The sequence below is a fragment of the Anastrepha ludens genome, chromosome 3 (assembly GCF_028408465.1).
Source record: "Anastrepha ludens isolate Willacy chromosome 3, idAnaLude1.1, whole genome shotgun sequence".
Classification (NCBI taxonomy): Eukaryota; Metazoa; Arthropoda; class Insecta; order Diptera; family Tephritidae; genus Anastrepha; species Anastrepha ludens.
This window is the reverse complement of record NC_071499.1, coordinates 3,120,572-3,147,704: the sequence shown is the minus strand read 5'-3', so window position 1 is coordinate 3,147,704 and position 27,133 is coordinate 3,120,572. Positions and strand designations below refer to the sequence as shown.

Sequence of the window (27,133 nt, the reverse complement as noted above, 5' to 3'; positions counted from 1 at the left end):
CAAAAGCCCTAAAACAAAACTGACAAAATTAAAATCATAATTTAATTATTTTACGACAATAAACACTTAGTTTAAGTATTTAGCCTATTAGAACTCACATTGGATCTATCGTTAGACAGCCGCGAAAACATTACTTCCTTCTTATCCGATTATTTACACATTGAGGAGTTACATTTAAATGACTTTTATTAAACAAATACAAATTCTGACGGATTAAGGGACTCGGTTAGATTGAGCGGATGTATGGAAAGAAACGCTCATGAAGGGTATACGAATTATATTTTTCTACAAAAATGATTCATAGAATGATTTGTCAAAGAGTTCGGTTATGATCTGGTCACACAATTCTCATACACACAGTAGGTAAAGCAGTCAGTTTTGGATTCTAAAATCGAGAAATCATGCTAAATCACAAGATATTTTGCAGTGTTTAATATCGAATATTTTTGTTCTTAGTTTACTTTAAGTATTTATTTTATTAAAAGATTTTTAAAAGCGCGCGCAATTTGTATCATCTACTGAATTCAAAAAAATTGCTTTGCCTTTGAAATTCCTCTTATTATAAGGCCTACATAGCACTGCAGGGAATAAAATGAATTTGTTCAATGAGTTTTGCGTGCAACTTAGAGCAATCATTTGCATATATGTATAGACATATTGTTCTCATCTTTTCGAATTCATTCATAATTAGCGAGCTGTAATTATTACGTATGTATGTACAAATTTATTACAAATTTAAAGTATGTTATGTGATATGTGAAGCAGATATAATCAGCTGTATGTCTTTTCATGCACTGATTTGGCATGCCGTGCACTGCTATGTACTACGCATAACCATAAGGCTTTTAGCATGTAAATACATATGTACGTGCACATGTGTACGTACTACATAAGGCTAAACGCGAAGAAACCGAACGCCTCATACGCTGCGTAATGTACCACATGTCATTTGAGGGAAGGCCATTTTCTCTCAAGAAAAATTTGTATCACATTTAAAGAGTAAATGTCAGTGTACAAGAAAATTGTGCAATAATGGCCTAATGGTATCTTGTATCTCATTAAAATTGTATGAAGTACGTATACATATCATTATTGGCAAAAATATTGGCAATAAACCTTTCTGTATATTTGCCATATTTGACTTATCTTCGTCTTGCAGCAAAGCGACATGCTAAATTGAGCAGCCAGAGAGAGCGCACAATATCTGCCATGAGCAGCGAGCAGTCGTGAGTACAGTGAAATTTCACTTTGCATTTCATATTATTTTGGATAGTGGTAACGAAGAGAGTAGATGTGCTGTCTGTGAGTGGCTATATTTCTATGGCTTGTGCTTTGTGTTTAGTATTAATTTTCGTGCGAGCTAAATAGTCCATGACTTGGTCTAAATATTGAAAAAATTTATATATATATATAAAACATCTGTTTCATCGAATAATTGAAAATATATCCATCTGAAAACACCTTTTGTTTCAAAAATCCTTGTGAAAAGTATGGGGATGCGCTAGCTAATTCACATTTTCAAAGTAGTAATGTGTCTCTGACGATTACATACTTGGGCATGTATGTATGTATGCATTTGCTGGCCATCGGCATTGCTGCAGAAGGCATTGTTTGGTTGCTTTCGCTGATGCTGTCGCCTTTGACGCCAAAGTTGACGTTGACGCTGACTCCGCAGTGCCGAATGATACACAAATTTGTATCGTAGTCGATGCCAGCGCGCGTTGCAAAAAATTTGGAAGTGATAAAAGCAAAATATGTATGTGTATGTTTACAAATGTGTGTGTACCCGTGTGCATATATTTACACATGTATATATAGTAAATAAAAAGTACAACAAAAGATAAATTCAGTTCGCTCAAGTCAATTTAATTGAAAGAGTTACAAAAGTGAAATGGTACTTGAAATCGCCAAACAGATGCAAAATAGTAGCATGGCGAATAGTGCGAAAATGTGATACAAGTCGCACAATCAAATTTAAATTTGTGTCATTAGTGCATTTTACATTTATCGATCGAATTCCACTGTTGGCCCACTGCTGGTAGTATTTGGTGTCGGACGCAAGGAGTCAAGTGACGCGTATATGTCAGTGCCCGTCCCTGTTTTTATACGACGCCGGTGCGTCCTATACATTCAAACAAACTACAGTGCACTCGCGGTAACTCGAATAGCCGCTAAGTCGAACGACGTGCTAACTCGAACACATTTTTTTCCCTATTGACTAGTTTGTAACTCGAACAATATTAAAGCGCTATAACTCGAACAAAAAAACAAATTTATTTGTACACACATTCTTTTCAAACATGTACATTTTGTACATACATACATATGTAATAGTATATGTATATAAATTATATGTATACTAGTGTATTGTCCATATGAATATTTCGACGTTAATATCCCGTTAGTTTTCTGGGAACAACATCTTGCATTGACCAAATTGCTTTAAATTTGTCATTTGTAGTGTATCAGTGCATCGTAAAAGGTTGAAGTGTTTAACATTAAAAGAGAGGGCTGAAGTCCTTAACAAAATTAAACGTGGATGTAGTGTTACTTCTCTAGCGAAGGAATATGGGGTAGCCAAGTCCACCATAAGTCTTATAAAAAGGAAAGACAAGGCAATTTTAAAAGCAGTAATCAACACGTTTTTGGGTCCTGGGAAGAGGAGAACTTTAAAAGCTTCTGAGTTTCATAAAATGAAAGCCGCTTTATAAAATTGGTTTCTGTCCCAAAGAAAAAAGAATTACCCAATAAGTGGACTCATCTTGAAAGAACATAACATGAAAAACATAATTTACAGGTCGAATTTACGCTTTATGATGTTAACAAATGGAATGATGGTGCCGAATTTACCGACACAGAAGTAATAATTGAAACTAGTGATTCTGAGTCTGAGTTTAACAACACAACTGAGACATGTGAGCGGATATCATCTGAGGAGGCAGTTAGCTCTATCAATAAGGTAATTCAGTGGGCCACAACTGAACAAGTAAGCCCCGCAAAGGTTAACACTCTTCAATTGCTGCGTGAAAAAGTCATATTCAACATTGCTGCAGGCAAGAAAAGACAAACACACATTACAACTTTCTTTTCGGCCTAACTTTTCTGTTAAAGCTGACTTTTTTTGTGTAACTGACACAAAGACTGCGAAATATTTGATGAAAAATATTGAAACGAATTAATTATTTTAAACATATTCATGTTCATATACATATGTAAATAAATAAATAAATTTAATTGAAAAAAATCGATATCGATGACTGTTTTTTTAACATAGCACACTCAATTGATAAGTCGAACAAATTCGATAAATCGAACAGCGCCTGTTTTAATTAGTTCGAGTTATCGCGAGTGCACTGTATATGTATATTTATGGTACATTCATACACATCCAAATACATATAAACATACATGCTTACATACACAATTTATTTTTACAACACAGTAGAGTACTTTTAGTGTTAAAATTTTTGGTAAATGCGAAATGGCGCAAGCCTTGCACATACATACATACATATGTACGTAGGTATCTGGCTCCGATTTTTAAACAAACTACGGATTAAGGAGTGTTAATTGTCAGTTCCTGGACATTTAAAGAGTTTGAAGTGGAATCTAAAACCAGCTTATGCCAAAAAGGAAGAAATAACGTTAAATAAAGTGGCTGACACTGCAGCTAATGCCACCCACAAGCGAGCTACATATTTATCTGCACCGCAATGATAGTCTCTTCAGCTTTTTCACAATTCATCAGCATCTGTGCCACCTGCTTTCAATAACCGAGTGCTTCTAAAATCAAACTAAGGTAATTGGTTTTCAATCAAACATACAAACAAATGTAATAGGACTATGAATAAGTTCGTGCGGGTTTTTTTCGAAATTTGAAACTTTATTGACGTAAAATGGTTACAAATTTAATATTCAAAATATTGTCCATCGCTTACTACTACTTTTTCCCATCTTTCTGGCAATTCACGGATTCCCTTTGTGAAAAATTCGGTTGGTTTTGCCGCAATCCACGAATCGATCCATTTTTTGACTTCATCGTAATTACGGAAGTGCTGGTCAGCCAGGCCATGTTGCATCGATCGGAAGAGATAGTAATCGGATGGCGCAAGGTCTGGACTATACGGCGGGTGGGGTAGGACATCCCATTTGAGCGTTTCTAAGTATGTTTTGACCACTTGTGCAACATGTGGCCGAGCATTGTCATGTTGCAAAATAACTTTGTCGTGTCTATCGGCGTATTGCGGCCGTTTTTCTCGCAGTGCTCGGCTCAAACGCATCAATTGTCGTCGGTAGACATCCCCCGTAATCGTTTCATTCGGTTTCAGTAGCTCATAATACACAACACCCAGCTGGTCCCACCAGATACACAGCATAACCTTCAGGCCATGAATATTCTGCGCCGACGTCGATGTTGAAGCATGGCCAGGGTATCCATACGTTGCCCGACGTTTTGGATTGTCGTAATGGACCCACTTTTCATCGCCAGTCACAATTCGATGCAAAAAACCCTTTCTTTTGTGCCGTTGAAGCAGTTGTTCGCATGCCATAAAACGGCGTTCAACGTCTCTTGGCTTCAATTCATACGGCACCCAATGGCCTACCTTTCGGATCATTCCCATGGCTTTTAAACGTTTGGAAATGGTTGATTGATCAACTCCCAAAGTTTTTGCAACCTCTTCTTGCGTTTGAGCCGGATCTTGATCGAGCAATTCCTCCAATTCGGTATCCATGAACTTTGGCGGCGCACCCTCGCGTTCTTCGTCTTCCAAGCCAAAATCACCACTTTTAAAGCGTGCAAACCACTTCTGGCACGTTCGCTCAGATAGAGCATGCTCACCATAAACTTCCACCAAGATACGATGACTTTCGGCTGCTTTTTTCTTCATATTAAAATAATGAAGAAGAATTCCCCGCAAAAACACATTATTTGGCACGAAATTCGACATTTTCAAGTGTGGTAAAAATATTGTTGTTTACGCTTCAAATAAAAAACTTATACTGACGTTTGTGCCTTACGACAGTAGCTCTCCAATGAATGTTTGGAAATGTGGATCGATGGAATAATAATCAAGTTACGCCATCTGTTGTAAAACCGCACGAACTTATTCATAGTCCTATTATTAATCACAATGTAGCTAATCCTACGCGTAAACACATACACATGTAAAAATATTTCTGTGGTCACAAACAATAACCGCTCAAATGGCCAGTTTGGCAGTGCTCGTTTAACTAAGCTTTGCAGTTAAATAAGTTTCAACGCCCAATTTGGCAGGCTTAAACTCAGTTTAAAAAAAGCACATACATTTTACAATATATACTCTATTTACATATCTACATATAAATATAAAGCAATAAGTTGTTATTAGTGCTTTCACATTTAAAGTCTGAATCTGGATTCGTGTCGCCAAATCCCTGAGCGTGAAAGTTGAACTAATAAAAAATTGTTTTTCGAACGCCGATATTCGTGAGTGTGTGAGTAGCAGAATTTGAGCGATTATATCCAGCGTTTGTTTTTTGCGAATTTGAAGGTAAATCCAATATTCAGAATATTCGCGTATTGCTCCCCTCGATTACACAGCCAGATTTTCAATCTCCGAAAAGTGTATTTTCAATTAATTTATATTTTGTTTTTTAGGTATTTAAATCTTAGTCGATAGTTACTCTACTTTCCTTTGTAAATAGTCTGTAGGAAACTTGTGTGCATAGACTAAGTAAACAAATAATTAATTAGTGCAAATAATTGATTATTACTCCCTATCCTGCTACCAACGGTAGATGCCGCATCGAATTCTTTCAGAGCTGTGTCGTTTGAATACATTCGCACAACTTCACCTAGGCAATGAATTCGAAGGTATTTGAAGTTGCTTCCTGATATTTCCTATTTATTATTTATTGTATGCGTATGTCCGAATCCGCCTTAGCAATTTGGCTCTAGTTCAACAAAGCGCGCTTTTTCTGGTTTTTCTCAAATCCAAGAAGGGGTTTTGGCACTTGGTGTTTCCTTCCTTTTCCCCTTATTGGGTAACGAATACTTTTAGGGCTGGAGCGTATGGCATGATTTAATAAGTATTGTTCTGGACATTTAATCACTGCACTATATGCACTGGCGATATTCGCCATCGCGCAAAGCTCCATTAATCTTGAATACTCGAAAGGCTGCTTTATCGCATTCTATTATTATCCAAGTTTCTGTGCCATACAATAAGAAACGTCTTGCTGCCTATTTAGTTCAAAGTATCACTGTTCGATAATGAGAATTTCTCTTGGCCTTCAAATCAGTATTAATGTAAACTTTAAACCAAGTTAAATTTATAACTGGCAACAAAAATGTGAACGCATCCTTTCCTCATTTAACTTCCATTCGCTTTGCTTCTTTATCCAGTTTAGAAGAGGCAAAAGTTTCAACGCAGTTATTGAAGCCGACGATATCAATGCAAGTCAGTCGATTTACTTTTCTGGGAATTTCACAAAATACTCTGAAAGAAGCTGGAACGCGATTTTAAGCAGTCAGATTTCATTGCAGTTGGTGCATATTGCCACACACAATGCGCGTTCATACATTTTTCCGACCATATTTCAATGACTCAGCAGGCAGTCCTTCGGCTTATGCGGCTATTTAATGTATTCACCACTCACGATATTCACTATTCACTCTTCCTTATGATCAGATAATGGGAAGCCGGTTCCAAGGTCCCCAATGTTCCCAGAATATTGGCAACTAGATCACCATTTTTATTCCTGCATGGATTTGCTTAAGTATTTAAATTTTTGCTTCTCTTTAAGTAGCGCCGATCCATTTTGCAAAGGTAAGGGTTCGCTGATGTCTAACGACTTGCTCGGTGGCGCTCACACTGTTTAAGTCGTGGTGTGTAAAATTTATGAAATTTATTGCCAAAATTTGTGGTTACAATGTAATAAATTGTATCCGCTATAAAATACATATGTATATGTATTTATGAAGTTAAGTGCATATGTAAAAGGCAATGATAACCTTATTTACGGGTCAACTATGCAAGCCGAACATAAAGTTTGTGCACTACAGAATGCCACTGGATGGGAATTGCTTTCGACTACAGATGCATATCTTCAGTTTTGCTGAAGAAATATTTTTAACTTTTCCCAGAGTGGAAAAATCAACAAAGCAATGTTATTGCGGATTTGAGTTGATGGGATCTAACCCCATCCAGGTGATAGATTGTTCACTAAACAGGGCTAGTTTAGACAGGCCTAGGGTCCGGCATATGAAGGCACCACGCACGACACTAACCACCTTTTCACATGCCCTTTAAAACCCACTCATCTAACACCTCTTTGCTTTTGGATCCAACCTGTCGAAACAGCATGTTTCCTGGGCCTACCTTTAGATGACAGGTGATATACTCTACTCTGACGGGGCTTCTATTACTGCTACAACAACAACAAAACCAACCCCCATCCAGATCCCTTATTTGCCAAAACACAAACATCAGGAGGTTCAATAACAAACAGAGGAATTCAATAAGACCGGAGACTTTTTTTTATAAATAAAACAAAACAAAATTTGAAAAAACGTTTTTTTTTTATCTCATCATGTTTTTTATGTATGAAATACAATATCCGTTAAATACCTACCACGACTCCTATGGTAACACAGGATGCCATACCTAAATTTTTTCATGAATTTTTGGCATAGTTCGGGCTATATATCATTTATAATGTGTATGATTCTGTTCTTCAGACCATAGTTTTTACGTAACCCCAGAGAAAGAAGTTAATTTTGGTCAAATCGTAAATATCGACGGCCACTTGACCTCGTTATTTGGTGAGATAATGAGTCCTGGAAGCTCCATACGCAAAAATACAATTGTTTCATGCGCTGTAAGACAAGGGGCACCGTCCACACATTATAGAAGTCCATGTTATCTACTTCAGGTCCTAAAAAGTTTGTTATCATAATAATGATAACGTTCATCGTTCACAGTAACAGAGTTATAATTTTCGACGAAATACCTACGGTGACTCTACCGACTCTATCAACCTGAAAACTATACCATACTATACTTTTTTCTTGAATGACGTTTGGATTTTCTGTACCCCAAATCCGGCAGTTTTGCTAGTTAACGTATACATCATTTAAGGGAAAATGTGCCTTATCGCTTATCACGAAATTTTCATAAAACGCTCCATGACAAAGTTTGCCAGTTTGAAAAAAATTACCATATTACAATTGATTGCTGTCAAAGATATGCATCACCATTGAACCACCCTATATTTTCATGCAAGGAATGAAATTTCATGTGGATTGGGGTAGTGTGCCTTGCCCCTATATAATATTCGCCCAACTATATTCTGCATAAGAGTTAGCACCACTATTTTTCAATAACTCAGACGGGAGCCCTCTTCAGCACCGCTGTTGCTTTCTTACTACGCAATGACCAATTGACCATTTCAATTCGCCACTTATTTACTCACTTAATATCTGATCTGTTCCCTTAGCATAGAGTTTGTATGAGAAAGCAACAACAAACTTAACATCAAGTTTAAGTGATTGGAATCGACCTGAAGCGAGTTCGTTTATAGCTGCTTAGTTCGCATGCAACTTTCTTTGATCAGTACTTCCAACTATTTCGATTTTTGGAAATAGTATAAGAATATATTGAAAATAATTACAAATAAAAACCCAATAATTTATTAAATTTATTATAAATATTTACTGTATGTATATTTTTTATTTGGTTCATTTTGCATGATCGCTGTGAGGTTCTCCAAATACATACATATGCAACCAGCAACTTCACTTGTTGTTATACCCGTGCACATGTACCGAAGGGTATTATAATTTTGTTCACATAATGGTTGCATGTAATAGCATCGAGATAGATACACATACGAATTAGTGTGCATAGTGTCCATAGTGCTCAAATGAAATAAAGACTACAATGCACCGTTTACTATCCAGTGAGAGTTCGTAAGGTCTCTCTAACTATCCGCTTTGCCTGCCTCTGTCACGGACTTTCCATTCAGTGTCGTAGGAATTCCATGTTCTCCAGTCATGATTCATGGAATCTAGCTATCATGTCCTTCATGTCCTAGTACCCAGCTCAGTAAAATAGTGAAGAATTCTATGAGTTTGTTTGATTCCAAAAATTAACAACCAACCCAAATTAAGTTTTATTCAAATCTGGGCGTGTATACAAAGTTTGGTCCGAACTGAATTTCGTCTCCTTGTTTCGTCTTACTTGTTTTATTCGCGAATTGCTAAATGGTTGGCGAATCGAAAGCAGATATTGATTCCTTCAAGCGCACTCCGTCACGCAAACTTGAATGGTTGCCTGCCTGTCTTCAATAAGACAACTTTTAGTTATATACTTGTACATTCTAAGCTTAAGGTTTGCAATGAAGGTGCAACTGTAATATTAACGGAACGCAATACCCGCGTGCATGGTATGCCCTTTGCGTAAAGTCTGCGCCAAAATCAAAACTGGTTTGAATGCCGTATAACTTTTACGCGTTCATTTTATTTGCGATGCATTTAGTACAGTTAAGAGCATCTTTTAATATCGTCTGATCGTAATGACATGCATATTACAATACTTATAAATAGCCGTTTATCTTGTAGAGCTGCCTGAGGTATGACTAATTAAATGTGCAAAAAGTCAAAGTCCATCTAAGCAAAGTGTCTAGCGGAGTAAAATTAAAATTTCTGATTGGAAATTGCAGGGTTCGGAGAAAACAGTTGCAGTTACTCAAAGTTACGCCACATTGGCTTCGCTTGTTGGAAAAATTAAAAACTCGTTTAATAGCTCGCCAGCCCTTCCCTTTATGTCATTTGTTTGGCATGATGCTTATTATTATTCGCTAAATTTGATTTTAAATGTGGGTATCTTAAAATACGAAATACGAAGATACGAAAATAAATACATAATTATAAAATTATTGATGTTTTCAATTTTCACAGCTGCTGTAGGTATCTACGGTAATTTCTGAGAAGTCTTGATGAAAAGTGGGTATCTAATTCAAAATTTTTTTCTGTAACTCAGTCGGAGTTGTTGCTTTCATGCTGGTCGAAAACAACGTATCTACACTGCCGGGTACAAATACATTGTTTTAAAAAGTATTCCTGATCGTTTCAGTCCTACGGCCGCTTTGTTTCTAATTTGAACGTTCATATTTACGTTCTTTGTTAGTAGTAAATGTAGCAAAATTCGATATTATAATGCTCTAAGATTGACGTATATAACGTACAAATTTGTTACTAAGTCTTTCATCCTAATAACTATTTTCGCTGCTATACCTTTGCTCTAAGTCGTTTTTTTCACTACGATCATTTCTGAGTGTGGCATTCAAGAGCTAGATGCAGCATTATTTCTAGCAAACTTAATTTTTAATGTGAGATTTTTAGAACTACTTAATTCTACTGTAAATATAATCGTGTTTGTTGAATAATTTTACGTTTCATTCGGCAATTGTACAGCTTTCACAGTTTCTCATTAATATTTTCTTTCAGATGCCTGGACTCGTCGTTTTTAGACGGCGCTGGTCAGTAGGCTCAGATGATCTCGTAGTACCAGGAGCTTTTTTGTTGACTACGCATCTTATTTGGTAAGATATATGCATACACATTTAGTTAAATGAGTAACTGAACTTTAACATTTTTGCTTTTTTATAAAGTTTTGTAATAGTGTTGCTGTCATTATTGGTCTTCGAATACAACCTTGCGATTCTAAACTTGAAGTTACTTTTCGCTCTGCAGATCTGTTATTTAATAATATTATTTTGTAAGTATTCATGTGGATATACGATTTGCTTAAAATAATTTCTACCAATTTTTGTACATGTTGGATATCGCAACGAAGGTTCCGTTTGCGTTGAGTCTGGCATCTGTGTCATATCTATGCGGGGTAGTATTTTGGACTCTGCCGCCCGAACATCGATCAACCTTTGGATATATCTAAAAAGCAGTAAGTGTCCATATACATATATACATACATACATGTATTCATATGCATGATAAATCTGTGCTGTTTCCATATGTGACCAATGTCGGTGTGAGTAATAGGGCCGTCACAATGGGTCCGCTGTGGCAACGAATTCGACTGTCAACAAAATAGATTATGTGTATTTGTGTCGAAGGCAGTACAAACGTGCCATACGTCACGCCGAAATGCACAAAAACTGGCAATTTTCTACCTTTGCCGTACGGCAAGTGCGGCGAACATGTCATCTTTTTAAAGAAGAACAATTTTGGTCGCGCGAAGTTCTATCGATGTATGGTCGCACTAACCGTCTACGACTATCATAAATTCTATATTCGTTTCAATAAGCATTAATTTTATAATATATTTCACAACCGACAAAAAACTTTTTATACACAACGAAATATAATATTTGTTTTAACGACAAGAACATCTGTTTTTTACATGCAGCAATACTTTCATTCTGGCAACACGTCAAATGCGTTGCCGCAACGGTTGCAACCCACCCATTATGACAGCCCTATAAATCCTTGTCTGATTTTTTGTGTAACATTACGCGAGTTTGGTCCCAATGAAAGGACTGCCGTATTTAATACATTTTAAGAAGGGAAAAGCATAAATGAAAAATTAATAAAAGCAAAAAATTTTAAATAGACGAAAAAAATGATGTACAAATGCGAAAAATCGTATGTAACTGTGACAATATTTTCGTAAATATTTGTCGCAAATTATTTATTTATTCCCACTTTCATATCCACAACAGAAAAAAAAGTTACAATATTTTTTACTAACAACCTGCCTTCAATAGCAGAAGCCTCTTCTATGCGCCACTTGCCCGCTCGTTATTTTTATGCTTGATTAACTTGAGGAAAAATCTCCATGTGAAAGCAACAACAAAGTTATCGAGTAAGATTTACTGCGATCGAGTACGGTTATACCTCATAAAACTGGTATTACTCACTACCTTACAAACAAATGTAATTTTAAGCAGCTCTATTCCAGTGCTGCCAAGATATGTTCATTTATACCAGTTGCTTCATCTATTCGCCGGTTGCTAACGCTTGGCGAAAAGAATAGGTCTCAAGTAATTCTTTTCAAAATATGTAAGTTATGATAGATGAGCTAATCCGAAATTACTCAACACTTAAAGCATGGCACAGGGAGCGATAAGGTTTCTTATGCTTACCAGGTTTGGTCATCAGCTAATGTGAAAAACCAAATTGTACGAATACCTTCAGCTGACACGTCACATGGGACTCCCCCCATTTCTCACGGATTCACACACTCGTACCAACAGTCGTTGTGCAGTTGTCAACGAAGCAACGTAAGCGTCGACTGAGTTGATTTTTTCGTATATCAGCAACATAATCTCAGTTTTTTTGTAAACAAACCGTTGTCATGATCAATGTGACATCAGCCCGTAAGCTGATTCTTTTAAATTCGCTGAAAGTCGATTGACGGTCTGATCCTCTGAGAGGCTACACCTCTAAAAATTTGTTCACCATGTACAGGTATGTACCTAGTGCCACTGAACAATTCTAATAACATACAGGTTGTAAGGGTATTCATCTGAACGCTTAAATTCCAAGCAATTAAACGACCTCGGAAAACAGCTGTCGACATATATATGAAAAGTGATTTACACAAATTATGGAAGTTTAAGGGCCAATTTGTCTAAATTGGGATGTTTAAATTCATTACAGAAATATTTCTCGAGGTTATTCATAAAATAGAGGGTGGAAATATTTAAATTTCAGACAGCCTGCAAATACTTTATTAATTAATTTCGCTTGCTGGTCTTTTCGGACCCATTATTATAAATTATTTGGTTCACAAACACACCTAATTAAAGTCTCGCACAGCACAGATTCATATGTAAATATGTAGGTATACTTATATAATGCATATTCGTACATACACGCGTATGTGTCTTTTTGAATTATTAAAAACCGATTTAGTTTTTTTCCTTCCCCATAGTGGTAATATTTTTTGATATTACGTGGCTGGTATTAGGTACGATATGGTTGACAAACTATTATTTTGATGCACCCATCGATGAGGCCAAGAAGATCTTCATGGGTAATTATAATTATTTCATTTTTAAATATAGCGTATTTCATATTATTGCGATTTTATTCACAGCCACCGTAATTTGCAATTGGGCATTGGTGTTCATAACTCTTATTACCATTTGGTGTACATTCGATGCTGCCGGCCGTTCATGGGTCAAAATGAAAAAGTATCAAAGGTCAATGAGAGAGACTGAGTCTCGCTTCAATTACAAGCGCAGCAACAGCATGAATCGTAATTGGCGCCAACGGTCAGTTCTTATCTACGTATAGTACAGTGTGCACCACCTAACGTTTGAAATTTGAAATAGCTTTTAGTAAGAAACCAATGTTTTTTTTTTGTTTTCAATGTGAAATTTTTTATTTGAAAGTACAATCCTTACGGTTAATTATATATGTATATATATACATAATTGACGCTTACACCCTTTTTGGGTACTTGGTCGAGCTCTTCCTTGTATTTGGGGTGCGCGTCTTGATGCTTTTCACAAATGAAGGGATCTTCAGCTTTAAGCGGACTACGAGCGGCAAATGGTTTTTTGAATGAGAAGCTCTTTCTTGGCAGAAGCGATTAGAAAAAACTTTCTCTCAATTCGTGTTTTGTGCCCGGGGTTTCGACCCATTCGACCCTCAAGCCATTCGGCTACAAGGGTTGCCGATTAATTATGGAGTAGTATTTCACTGAAATGATTCCATGACTGCTCCTACAAGAGCCGTTGCGATGAACCCAATTTTTCAGCATATTTTCGATTGAATGAACTACGTTTGGTCAATAGCTGCATTAATTTAATTTTTTTGTGAACGCCAAATGTTGCTTAATGAATCGCGAAATATTTATCTTTAATGACTCCTCACAAATAACAATCCAAGGGAGTCAAATCGCAGTGCTGGAAATGAACTTAGTCGGAAAAGCTGATTTTTCGGTAGAAATGATTTTCTTGCAGTTTCCGAAGGTGAACCACCATTTCAGAAGTACTTTTTTTAATATTTCTTAACATTGCTGAAGCGTAAATGGACTCATTTCGAAAACCGCAGATGTTAACTTAATTTTCTGTCTTAATATCAATGAATTCAGGTTGGCACATTAAAAATGAGCAATGGTTAAAGTTTCAAACGTTGGATGGCCCACCCTGTATGCACTTATATATTTCCTATGAAAGTTCTTATTTTTTAATAGTTCTTATTTACTTATTAAACATATAGTACATACATATCTACTCAAATACATATAGGTATGTAAATTTTTTTCTAAATTATTGTAGAAAAGTGATGCGTGCGTATCAAGACAGTTGGGACCACCGGTGTCGTCTACTGTTCTGTTGCATGGGTGGCACAGATCGCAATCGAAACTCCTTTACCGATATAGCCCGCCTGCTTAGTGATTTCTTTCGGGAACTGGACGTGGTGCCTTCAGATGTTGTTGCAGGCTTAGTGTTATTGCGAAAGTTCCAAAGAATAGAACGCGAAGCCGTTGTTCGTCAGGTAATTTTATTGTAATGCATTTATTGCGCCCATTCAAAGGAAAAATGAAGGTCTAGCTGGCTGGGTCTTAATTGTTTTCTTTTTAGCATTTACTCGCCTACAATAAGTGGGGTCTTTTTTTTTTTTTTTTTTTTCTACTAATCAGATTTTAAATTGTGGGTGGTAACTTTAGCCAAGTATTGTGCGTGTCTTATCTTTAAATGCATTCTCACTATGACATACAATTAATTGTAGCCTCATACGTGGCATATACACATTTGACAGGGGATTATGCCGAGATTCTCCTCCAATGTGTGGTTTCTGTTTTATTGGTTTCCATAAAATGGAACATTATTATTTCAATATTTCATTTCCGGAGTGGGGTTTGAACCTATGAGACACTGCCGGTATGTAATGCGCAAGCCGTCCCACCCGAAAAAATGTTAGTAAATAAAGTCTCATTTAACGGTATCAGTATTACATTTATTTTATTTTATAAAGCCATATATGTAATAAATGTTGGTTTGCATCAATGTGTGTTTAAGAAGGATCTGGTTTGATGTTGCACCATAGTTTCAAAAACATCATCTGAGGGGAACGCAAATATGAACAATCAACCAATACTAGCCGTCTCATTTTTAATATACTCGTATATAGGCGAATCCAATACTACAAAATTTAAATGGTAAATGTAAGAACAAAAGTTCCTTTAAGAAGGAAACTGAAGCTTATGTAACAATACATGGGATGAAATAAAAATTTATACAAACTGATTGGAGTTATGAAAATCGTCATTTATTTGTTTTCTTTATTAGTGTTCAATTCCAAAGCAAAACCGCATTTGTTATTGAAACAAAAAATGTTCATGTCTCAATTTCCAATTATAATCAGATAAGCCAATTTTCTTTTCTTCTACTTGTAAAACTGCTAGAAGAAATATAATAAGTTAAAAATCGATCTGTCATCGTCAGTAGGTTTAAGGGAGCATGTGAAGAGGTGATTAGTGTCATGAGGGGTATGTTCCCATGCCGGCTATATATGCCTAATACTCTAAGGAAAAGTGGAGTTAATGTGTCCCAAGACATGATTCGAGGTCGTTTACGCGAAGAAGACCTCAAACTCCGGAGCAAAGAAACTGCTGCTCTCATTATCACACTCACACATTGAAAAAATACTTGTCCATACAAGGGCTAAGGAATATTCAGAACGGAATTGGACAGAGGTAATATTCACATATGAATCTTGCTTTTGAGCCAATAGTTGTATACGTCGATCCTGGTGTACTGCTGATAATCGACAACTTCAACGAACTGTTAAGCAACCGAGAAGCAGCCTCTCCGAAAAAGGATTTGGCCGTTTATTTGTATGCAGTTTTGATGAATAAAATTTACCAAAAAGTATTATTACCGTTAACTACTAAAATGTTTGGAAGAACTAGCCAACCCTGGATTTTAAAAGAAGACAATGATCCCAAGCATCGAAACGGAAGGTGTGAACAGAAACAACAAAATGGGGTTAAAATGTTGGAGTGGCTTACAAAGTCGCCTGATACCAACTCTATTGAAAAGGTCTGGGCAATAGTTCAGCGAAAGCTTAAAATAAGGATAACTATTTTGAAGAAATACATAATACTTCAGACGTAAGAATTGAAAAAAAGTTTCTTATTGTTATCAATTTCAAATAATCTTTTCACTCTTCGAAAATGATTTTTGTTCGTATTGCAAATTTCCCCCAGGACGAAAGGGCTAATTATATTGCAATCGACAAAATTCGACGGAGGTTAGGTTAGGTTAGCCTGGTTGGCAACAAGCCACGCTAGGGACGATACCAGATGGAGACCGACCTCTATGAATACCGAAAGTAGGCATCATGTAGGATGCCAGCGCTTTTGGCGAATCTAAGCAGCGCTGGAAGATCCGCTTTTGAGACGTCCTCCAGACCCTCAAACAATGGAGTTCCATGGCATTCGATGAAAGGGCTAATTATAGTTCAGTCAGTATCAGAAATATCAGAGCCTGAATTATACCTCTAAGTAAATTTGTTCGGAGTTCAGACCAGCGTGTGTTCGGATTGCCGAGATGGTACTGTAGAAACTTCAATGTACCATCTTTCGGAATTTGAGCTTAGCTGTCCTGTGAAATATAATTTCATAGATATGCACATTTATTTATCGATAAGTGCTTATGTATTGCTATTGCATTCCAAATCTCTTGTAATTTTTTTTTTTTTTTGTATTTAGCGGAAAAATGGCACGTACGAGTTCTTGAGTGGTGTGCCAATTACTGACCGCACTCAGTTCCTAGCTTTAAACGATGCAAAAAACTACGATTTCTTCCAAACTATCATACACTACATGCATTTCGCTCAGGGTGCCTACGGCTGGCCAATGTACTTCATAATAAACCGTTCGAAAATGTATAATTTGCTACCTGAGTTAAAGTGAGTAAATAATTACTTTTGCCTCTACAAACATTCATATGTATATTTTTTGTTTGGAATTTAGATGCTTTACTTGTTGTTGCCGTCCCCAAACTGATACGCCCCCTATTATACAGGACAACTGTTGTTTTTGTAATTATGCCGCCCTAAAGAAAACTTTGCAAGCTGGTGATATAGAAATTATCTACGCCACCTACCATGTTGATGTGGGTGAGACGCCGTTTTTCGTGGCTGTAGATTATACCCAAAAAAAAATTGTAGTGAGCATACGTGGGACACTCAGTATGAAGGATATACTCACCGATTTAAACGCAGACGGGGAAGTGCTGCCACTCTCACCACCGAGAGACGACTGGCTGGGCCACAAAGGCATGGTGCAGGCAGCTATTTATATTAAGAATAAATTAGAGGAAGAAGGACTGATCGAGCGTGCGTTAAGTCGTAATCGTGATAAGGGAACTCACACATTTGGATTAGTGTTAGTGGGCCATTCACTTGGTGCCGGAACTGCGGCTATATTAGCCATACTCATGAAAGCAGATTATCCGTCGTTACAGTGTTTTAGTTACTCACCACCAGGTGGGTTGCTCAGGTAAGTGACTGCTTTAAAACATTCATGGCAACGCAATGAGTATATTTTTTGTTTTAAAGCATGCCCGCGGTGGAATATACAAAATCGTTTATCACATCCGTTGTGTTGGGGAAGGATGTAGTACCTCGCATCGGCTTACACCAGATGGAAGCTTTGCGTGCTGACTTAATTAACGCTATCCAACGAAGTGTTGATCCCAAAGTAATTAATCGTTAAACAAATTTCTGGTGACATACTTACAACTCTGCATATTTATGTTTTTAGTGGAAAACAATATCCTGCTCTGTTATTTGCTGTGGCTGTGGACCCGAACCCACATCTGTTGTTGAGATGTCCGGCAAAGACACCCATATAAATCAATACCAAGAAGTAGGAGAGATAATTTTTAATAATATTTTAGCACTATTTATTTTATTATTTTTATGGCTTGCTAGCAAAGAGACTCAGCACGTGCAACAAGTGCGCATCCAACAGACAGCTCTATTGCTTTGACATTACACCAGGTGAGCACGAATTAAACATCATGTATATGTGAAGTACAAATAGTAAATGAAATATTTTCTTCTTCATTTACTTTTAAGCCACTATACCCGCCCGGGCGCATAATTCACATAGTGCGACATCATCCGAAACCAGAAGAGTAAGCTTCTCTTTTTTTTATTGTACATTTTTTCAATATGTCATGTGTGTATGTATTTGAGCTTTATTGCCGGCGCGTTTGAATTTTGGAAGAGTTTTAAAAATTTTAAGTTTAAGCCATGAGCTTTAGGAATAACGTTAGCATTCATTTTCTCTCTGGTCGGAACTCAGACTGCACTCAGTCTGTTTCATTACTTTTGGATTTATTTTAATCTGTGTTATGCCCACTCGATTTGTGATTATTGCGTGTTAAAGAGAACACATTTTGCCCAAAAGCTTCATATCTAATCCTAACGAAGACGAGGCAGGCGTACATGAAGTGTTCCGCAGTCTCATTGACCGCCACTGTAGCAATACTCCAAAACAACTTGTTTTATTTATTCAGTCTATTGAACACACAAAAACTTCTTACAGAATTATTACCAAATTTATATAAGAGCTAGAAAATGGAGTCCCGTAAATTTTTAAAAACATCCATTGAAAAGCAAAATCAAATGGTACATTGTTCGAGATCATGCTAAGTTCGTTTATACTCGAGGCGTGTGTAATAGGGGGTTTTTAAAGGAGTAATTAGTTTTGCGGTCATCGTAGCCGAATAGCTTGGTGCGTGATTACAATTAATTCGGTAGTGCGTAGATTAGAATCTCCGTGCATGACGCAAAACCATAGCCATGAAAAAGCTCCTCATAAAAAAATATCTGCCGTTCGGAGTCGGCTTAAAACTGTAGGTCCCTCCATTTGTGGAACAACATCAAGACGCACACCACAAATAGGAGGAAGAGCTGGGCCAAATACCTAACAGAAGTCTATGTGCCAATTATTTATTTGTAAAACATTTTTTTTACATTTAAAGCAAGACAAGTTTTAATGTACCAAAAATGTAGGTAATCTAGTTCAGTCTGATGCTGCACTGAATTCTAAAATCTTCAGTATATAACTCAAAAATTAGCCTCGTAAAAGAAATGACTTATATTGCTGACGAACAGAATAAAAATAAAGGCCCTAATATACTCCCTTGTGCGGCCCCAGATAACGCTTTTAAAGGCTCAGAAGCTCCCCTTCTATTGTGACTAAAAAGTGCTTATTACGTAGGAAAGATTTAATTTATCGCAGAAAAAAAAAGTAATAATAATAATAATAATGAAACCCCAAGTACACTAACTAACGAATTAAAATTGGACAGTGTTTTCTGCTATTACAAAAACAACAATAACATCAATAATCAATTGCGCATATCGTCCATTGTTAGGTCAGAACTTAGATTACCGAGAGATGCGTTGTTCAATAAGTTTTGCGGTTCGATAAGAAAGCACAATTTTGAAATACACTTTATTATTCATTATAGTCTCCCTGCACATCCAACGAGATTCCAATTCATGAACTCCATCCCATCTTTTTCCTCCTTCAGCTGGTCCAAAAGGTTTATTGTTTTACCAGTTTGCAAGTAATCCACAAACGAAATTCCTTTTGCATTCCAAAAAACTGATGTTAACACCTTGTTGGGCGATTTCTGAAGACGAACTCGTTTTGGTGCCGAAGAACCAGGTTCACACTACTCTTTAGCCTCTTACTTTGATTTAGGCTCATGCTGGTAGATCCAAGTCTCGACTATAGTGTTGAATCGATGCACAAAATCTATTTTATCCTTTCGAAAACGCTTCAAATGTTGCTGAGAAAGTCGTATTCGAATGTGTTTTTGTTCCATTGTTGCGAATGCGGCACCCATTGTGCACACAGCTTTCTGAAATGCAATACTTCAGTCAAAATATTGTTTAGACTGCCCAATGAGATGCCCAGGGTTCTACTAAAACTCTTTCAATCACTCGACGATTTTCCAATACGACATCCTGTATTTTTCTACGATTTCTGGTGTTGTTGCTGTTTTTGAACGCAGTTTGATTTTTTCTATTGTAGAAAATACTGTGACACGTCGGTACTAAATGTCTTGTAATCAAAGAATGAATTGACGGATTGAAATGAAACTTCACAAACGTTGGTATGAAGAGTTTACCAACATAACACTCTCTTATCGAACCACAAAACTTATTGAACAGCCTAGTATTAGAGAGTTCTGGTCGTCGTGAGGGAGTAAATTGTATGTGTGTATTATTCGGTTGTTTCCGGAATCCATAAACCCACTGTGAAATATTAATGATCAAATAATAGAAAATATCCTTTCTAACGTTCGCCCCTGAGCAGGCTATGAAAAGGCTACTCTTCGGGTCTTAGTAATGCTAAATTTCGTCATATTCGAAAAAGTTACGAATTCGTCAAATTTTGTGAAATTCGAAAACAATGGTAGCCGACGACTTTGTATTACTACTACAACAACAACAACGACTTTAACAAAATATATGTATTTTGATACATTTTTCGTTTTTTAAGTAAATAATTAATTTGCATATGAAACGGGTTTCAATATAATAGTTTATTAACATTTCAGGCAAAAGTACGACAGCGGTTGGAGGTAGGCAAAACTCACCATCGAAAACTAGCCTGTAGTGCTTCCATCTGTACCCATTTATTGTACAAGTGCATGGCTATAACTTATGGCATGATCTCTGTATAATACTGATTTGAATAGCCCTGTTCGTATATAAAAATAAAGTTGCATATACATAGTATACATTCATAGGTATATATGTATGTATGCATAAGTATTTGAAATTATAATAGTTTTTGACGATATTACCCACTTTTAATGCCTATTTTTCGTCCATTATGGAAAACGATGATTTGTAGAGTTGCATGATCTCCAAGCATGAAATACATACGAGTATTGTGTATAAGTATATGTGCATTATGGCAGAAGAAGAAGAATATGATCCTCTTACAATGAAAATGTATTTCCGAATTTCTTAAATAAATTTTTTTTGCCACACTTGTTAGTCTCTAAATCTAGAAGTCTAATGCATGTAAGCGTAAATAGTAAAGAAACTTCCTAAAATCTACAACTATTTATGTACATATAATACTATATAGAAATAGATATAAATATGTGTGTGTACATGTATATTGCAATTAAACATGTGAGTGTATTTTTTATGATTCCAGAAGTGTTCTAAAGAGTCATGAGCCGGTCTATCAGGCCATCTGGGCTGACACTTACGATTTCGATGAAGTTCTCATATCGCCGGTAATGCTGCAGGACCACATGCCCGACAAAGTATTGGCGGCGCTAAAAAAGGTAATTGCCGGCGCTACTGACGGTAGCAACACTTCGCTGTGTAGTACTGAGTCCTAGATATTAAAAGTGAATTCTGATTTTAGTATTATATTAATTTTTCTAAAATGTATATGAAATTTTTAATTATTCCTTTAAGTCGAATCAAAGCTTGCCTTTTTTCGCCCTAGTATTATTGTTTACTTTGCTCTCTTTTTTCACATATACCTACATTTAAGCCATTTGAGCCAGAGCTTATTGTTATTCAATTATAATAAGATACGAATATCACAGAAGGGTGCGATTTGCCCACAATTAATATATTTTTACGTTTTGAAGCTTTAATCAAAAGTAGAAACTAAAGTATTCGTTTTTCATTCAATTAAAATGTTTTAACTTATTTTTTATGTATTATTTGCCTATTTATTATATTTTGTAAAACGTTTCATTGTTTAGAAAGAACATTTATTAATAAAGCCGTTATACATATTTGATATTTGTCGATTTCTTCCCCCCTTCTCAAAAAAATATTGAACTGAAGGCATGCATCCGAATTAATCCTTAAAGCCGTTCTGCTTATTAATACATATGCACAGTTACATATACATATTTATGGCCGTTTCAACTGCAGCTGTAAACCACCTCTCATACACATATACATACATACATACATGTATTTATACACAACTCCAAACGCAGTTTGCTAGATTGCGATTATAAATATCTTCATATATGGAACTTATTTGATTTATGTATGCACGTGTACTTGAGTGTAATTATATACATACATATATATATATAAGCAATCCTTTAGCAGATCAACATTAACTGCACACAATTACTCGGCAGGTCGTGCGTAATAAAAATCGATCCGTAAAGGCATGCAAACCAGATCGTACTTGTAATGTCGATTCGGCAATATCCTCTCACATCTCTGCATCTCTTAATTGCGATACAAGGTATTATAACAAAAAATATAATCTGGTTATTTATCTTAAAAAAACAAAACAAAAAACATATTGTTTTCTTTTACCTATGTATGTATGTAAAATTTTATCTTTATGATACTATCCCTCGAATATACCAATCACTTATTTCAATTCATTTTCGCATCTACTTATCCGAATAAGAAAACAAGCTTTTCGATCTTACGCTTCAATCTATGTACTCAATTAGTATACGTTTTCCTCTCCATTGACTTTTCTAACGCCTTTAAACCCTCCTCAACTACCAATTAGTATAAGGAAAGTGCGATGTTTGCCTATTGTGGTATACCAAATTATTTTCCATATTACACCCAACAAATCAGCTAAATAAGCTAATATATCTTCCCTCTTCATTCACACTTAGTCTTTTGTACATACGCATGTACATATTTACTGCGACTTCACAGTGATTGTGTGCACGCCCGCTCCTTCAACTAATTGCTTATATTTTACATAAGATTTAATTGCGATATTTCTTTTATTTGCTTTTTTTGGCGTTTTCGTTGGCTTTTTTGTTGTGGCAAAAAACAAAAAACTTCTTCAAGCAATACTTCGTTTTCTGTCATAGGTTGTAACCACGAGTGGACCGCGTAAACCGCAACGTCAAACCTCGAATGCCTTCTCCACCATATCCAACGATTGTAATCATTATGACTTCGATGTCGAACGTGTATCGCCTCTGGGCTCTATCGACCCGATAAGCATTTTAAAACTTGAAACCAACTTTAAACGATTGTCGCATAGCTCTTTTCCCAACATAAGCAGCTCTATCAATTTAACACCTACAACACAACACAAAATCTGTCATGAAACCTCTTTTGCCAATTTACAAGGTCCATTGGATATGCAAACGATAGGCACGCAATATTTTCCTGGACAAAATTCGAGTAAGACGTCATCTATTGCTGGCAGCATTTTGGGCCGAAGCCAGCTAAGTTCAGCTCAATACGACATATCAGTAGATGAGAGCATAACAACGGTAACGCGCCGAAGTCCTTCTGTACCGAGCGAAACTGCCACGGTGATCATAAATGATCCTGATCAATTACCCATTCAACGCTTAAAGGCTGTTGCTTTCGACATTGATTGCAATTCTAGTATACTAGTACAGTCGCCATCTCTTTATAATGCACCTAAAGGTATTTTACATCGTCAATATTCGGCACGCGTTGAGAAGCGGAAGCGTAATATGCCCATAACAGCATTGCGTAGGGCTTCGGACGCCTCACGACCAGTAGATTTATTGCATGATGACTGGCTCGGTTTGGCGCCGTTAGCTAGTCCTGAAACGTTATCTGAGATCTCTAGTATTTCGTCGCGCACAAGTGCTCCCATCAGTTTAGCTAACAGCATAGAACGTTATTTGCATAATTTAAATTTGAGCGGTGAGAGTGCAAACGGACGTGTCATGCTCGAAGACATATTCGAATCGCAACTGCATACCCCAAAAATTATGCGGCGGGCACCAAAGTTCAGTGAGAACCTGTCAACCTGCGCAGAGGATAGCCGAAATTTAGATCAATATAAACGTATGGGCCGAGTGTTCGTTACATTTCCGCCCATATTTGACAACGTTTATAATAATAACAATAATAACAATCAGCAGTCCAGCTTCGACTCGAGCGATGATAGTTACGAATCAGCGCAGAGTCTTAGTCGACTTCAGTCAAAACGTAATCCCACCACAGTACGTGAATCAACTGGCACCAATACGCTTCAACCGAAACAGAGTTCAAAATCCGCGGATCCATTAGATGGTGATACAACGGAACAAAGACAAAGTCAATATCCCATAAAGAAGTTAACTTTTAGTGATAGTGAAATTCTAAATGAAGATTGTTCGAGTCAGTGCCCCAATTGTCCATGCCACTTGGATGTAGGAACTGAAGTTAAAGTCGATTGCTGCCAGCGCTTGGAACACAGCCAATGTTTAATGACGGTTTTAAACAAAGATGGAAACAGCGGATCAGCTGATACGACTTTTTATAGTGCCAACTCCTCACTCGAACAATTCTCGACGCCGGGAAGAATGATGAGCCATAACAAAACCGCCTTTAATAGTAACTCCGAGTACCAAAGTGTCACCGAGGACACATTCAGCATACGACCAGGTGTTCTCGAATCACATTTTCCTGTATACGAAACTGATTCTCATCCAGTGCACCATAACGGGTCACAATCTGGTAATGCCTCCGAAATGCATGAAACTCCTAAATGTCCCTCATGTGATTTAGCACCCTCGACACAAATAAAGCAAGATGTTATTGGTGGTCGAATACGCAAGAGGCTTTCATCCGAAGAATTTATATTTACTCGCAATGATGACTTTTCTTTGATTGCCCAATTGGGGGAGAAGTCGAACAAACGTAAGGGATGCGTCTATCCAGCGGGGAGTAATTGCAATATGCGGATAGCGCAACCACTGATCTGCACCAATACAGCAACAACGACTACAACAGCAGCCACTGCAACAAAATCTTCACCAATTTTACAAATACAAAATTACTCAAACCAACTTGATTCACTATCTGTTTCGAGTCCCTCTAGCAAATGTCCTAGTCTAATACTTCATATAACTAATAGCGAAGAAAGTAGTGTCTGAAGCTCGTGGCAAGTACCTAATTAAATATATTAATATAATAAGTTTACATAGTATTAGTGCACGAAAGTATGTTTATAAGACATACAGTAGCCGCTCGTGTATGGGACCTATTTCAAACAGGATTCGTTCACTCGAGTGCATTGTTGATATATTAGAGGCTGAATTTATATGCAGTTTCACTTATACATATTAGGTTGGAGAAAAATATTTTATCACATACATATGTGACATTTTAACAATGAATTACTAGTTTTTAAATTGATAAATTAATTTTAAAAAATATTGTAACCTATTTCGCAAATAGAGACTAAATATAATAATACTAAAAAACAATATTATGAAAAACAATATATAGCTACAGAGTGAAGTAATTGTATGTGAAATGACAGAGTGAAGTTCTTATATCTTAAACTCGGCGAAACCCGCTTAAGTGACTAGCGCGCCAATCAAGAAAAAACAAATATTTTAACTTAAACTGAATGAGTGAAGTTTTTTATTGTTTTTTTTATGTACCATGCAGTTTTTATTTTTTAGTTTATGTTTTGTTTTTTTGTTCTTGTTGACAACCACCATTCACTAAATATTCCACCTCGGAGCACAACTAAGAAATATAATTAGAGAATTTAACTGCAAAAGCTGATAATTTCGTGACACTTTCATCTTCTTATAAGGAAATAAGAGTTTCTTCTTTTTTTGCTTTAAATTTGATACATTAGTCTTATGCGAAAAAGTCCTTGATATTAATTACAAAGGGGAAAATATTCTTTTAAATCAAATACTGCAAATAATCAGATGATAATGTACACATGAAAGAGAGGTCGAGTTCACTCTTTAGAACCGGCAGTTCAAAATTTGTCAGTATGTATGTTTTTGTTGACTCTTTCGGATATACAAGTGAGTGTCTATGTAACCGAGCGTCTACTGTATTTAGATCTTGTACAGAATCCTAAAATTGTATTTTCGGCCGAACCTGAGGAGCTCTCCAGTTAGTGAATCATCAACACTTGTGCATTGTAAGGAACGAAGTGCAATACAAACCAGCTATACAACTGTGATCAAACAAAGATAAACTGTTTTTATTATAAAATGAGATGTGTTGTAGTATTTGCTGTAAACAAGTATGATTGGTAAATAAAGTATCCTCAAGCAGTCGGCTAAAGACGTTTTGATATTGAAAAAAGTGTGTTTTTGTATTCTCGTCGACGTATGGATACGATATTTCATTATTCAAACTCTTAAGAGATCTTAAAATAATCTTATATTGTTTGTAAGTATTACATTAATGACAGCGCATGAACTACTTACACGATGAAAAAGATGTTTCAACTTCTATTATAAATAAATTCCAATTAGAATGCAAATAAATTCAAAAACAAAAAGTTATCAAAGGTAAGTATGCGGCCTTCGCACTGTGGTAATCCTTCCTATAGCGACGTCCCAGAAATGATTTTTCTGAAAATAGGTTTTCCCGAATTGCTTTCATGTAATTCAATAGTTACTAGTCAAATAAGTCACTGAAAGGCAGGAAGATAGAATATTGATTCGATTGAATTACTTGTACAGGCATATTAAATAAATAAGTTTCCGATAAATTATTCAATCGGAGTTATGTGTTTCTTATTAACTTTTAGAAAGTACAAGCCTTGAAGTAATGGCAAAAAGTAAAATCGTAACGGTACTAACCGCATCGTGATCAGACATGTCTGCTACGAGAAATAACTGATATATCATCAAATCCTGTGTGTATTATACAAACATATGTGGAGCTAGATAGATATTGTATAGAGATGAATGATCTGAACAAAGCTTAACCTAAACCCGAAAAACGAAGAAGTATTCCAATATGGCCCTTCCACACTCCATGTCTGGATTAAATTTATGGAAACCATTTTGCACATTTCATAGAATTTCGCGTTCAAAAAATGGTCAGCAAAACTCCATAAAATAAAATAAGCAAAGAAGAGAAGAAAAAAATGTGCTAAGTAAGTTTCGAAATAGACAAACCCTGACAAGGAACTCGCAACGGCAATAATGGTAATACTGTTTGTTTGTTTAACTATCAATATTTAGCCAATATTACTGGTATTGAAAGTTGATAAAGCGGCTATATAAATACAATAATATATAATATTACAAACTATGTCAATTGAATTCGCAATAATGCTACCCGTCAATGCGCAATGGACCCTGCTCAATTATTTGTAAATAAACATAATTAGTATTA

At 36.3% G+C, this 27,133-nt stretch overlaps 1 protein-coding gene across 5 annotated transcripts; it reads left to right on the top strand.

Annotated features, from left to right (window-relative positions):
- The first annotated feature begins 1,266 nt into the window (after positions 1 to 1,266).
- LOC128856847 (uncharacterized) lies at positions 1,267 to 26,083 on the top strand. 5 transcript variants are annotated; one of them, XM_054092238.1, is made up of 17 exons: positions 1,267 to 1,302; positions 3,457 to 3,799; positions 10,490 to 10,584; positions 10,654 to 10,760; positions 10,839 to 10,943; positions 12,936 to 13,037; positions 13,101 to 13,278; positions 14,290 to 14,509; positions 16,728 to 16,927; positions 16,992 to 17,519; positions 17,579 to 17,720; positions 17,784 to 17,888; positions 17,954 to 18,022; positions 18,101 to 18,159; positions 20,602 to 20,625; positions 21,213 to 21,345; positions 22,876 to 26,083. In XM_054092238.1, exons 3-17 carry the CDS (start codon positions 10,490 to 10,492, stop codon positions 24,907 to 24,909), a joined length of 4,101 nt encoding a protein of 1,366 aa, XP_053948213.1. In that variant the 5' UTR covers positions 1,267 to 1,302; positions 3,457 to 3,799; the 3' UTR covers positions 24,910 to 26,083. The 5 variants fall into 5 exon arrangements, with proteins under 5 accessions (XP_053948213.1, XP_053948215.1, XP_053948214.1 ...); XM_054092239.1 differs by lacking the exon at positions 1,267 to 1,302 and adding an exon at positions 1,313 to 1,488; XM_054092237.1 differs by lacking the exon at positions 1,267 to 1,302 and adding an exon at positions 1,313 to 2,115 and having other exon boundaries at positions 3,446 to 3,799.
- Positions 26,084 to 27,133: the final 1,050 nt, after the last annotated feature.

Excerpts from the sequence above, each read along its gene's own strand:
- LOC128856847 (XM_054092238.1), top strand. The coding sequence starts at position 10,490 with ATGCCTGGACTCGTCGTTTTTAGACGGCGCTGGTCAGTAGGCTCAGAT. Across the intron at positions 13,038-13,100 it reads GGCCAAGAAGATCTTCATGG|CCACCGTAATTTGCAATTGG; the intron begins GTAATTATAATT and ends TTTTATTCACAG. Across the intron at positions 18,023-18,100 it reads TTGCTTTGACATTACACCAG|CCACTATACCCGCCCGGGCG; the intron begins GTGAGCACGAAT and ends TTTACTTTTAAG.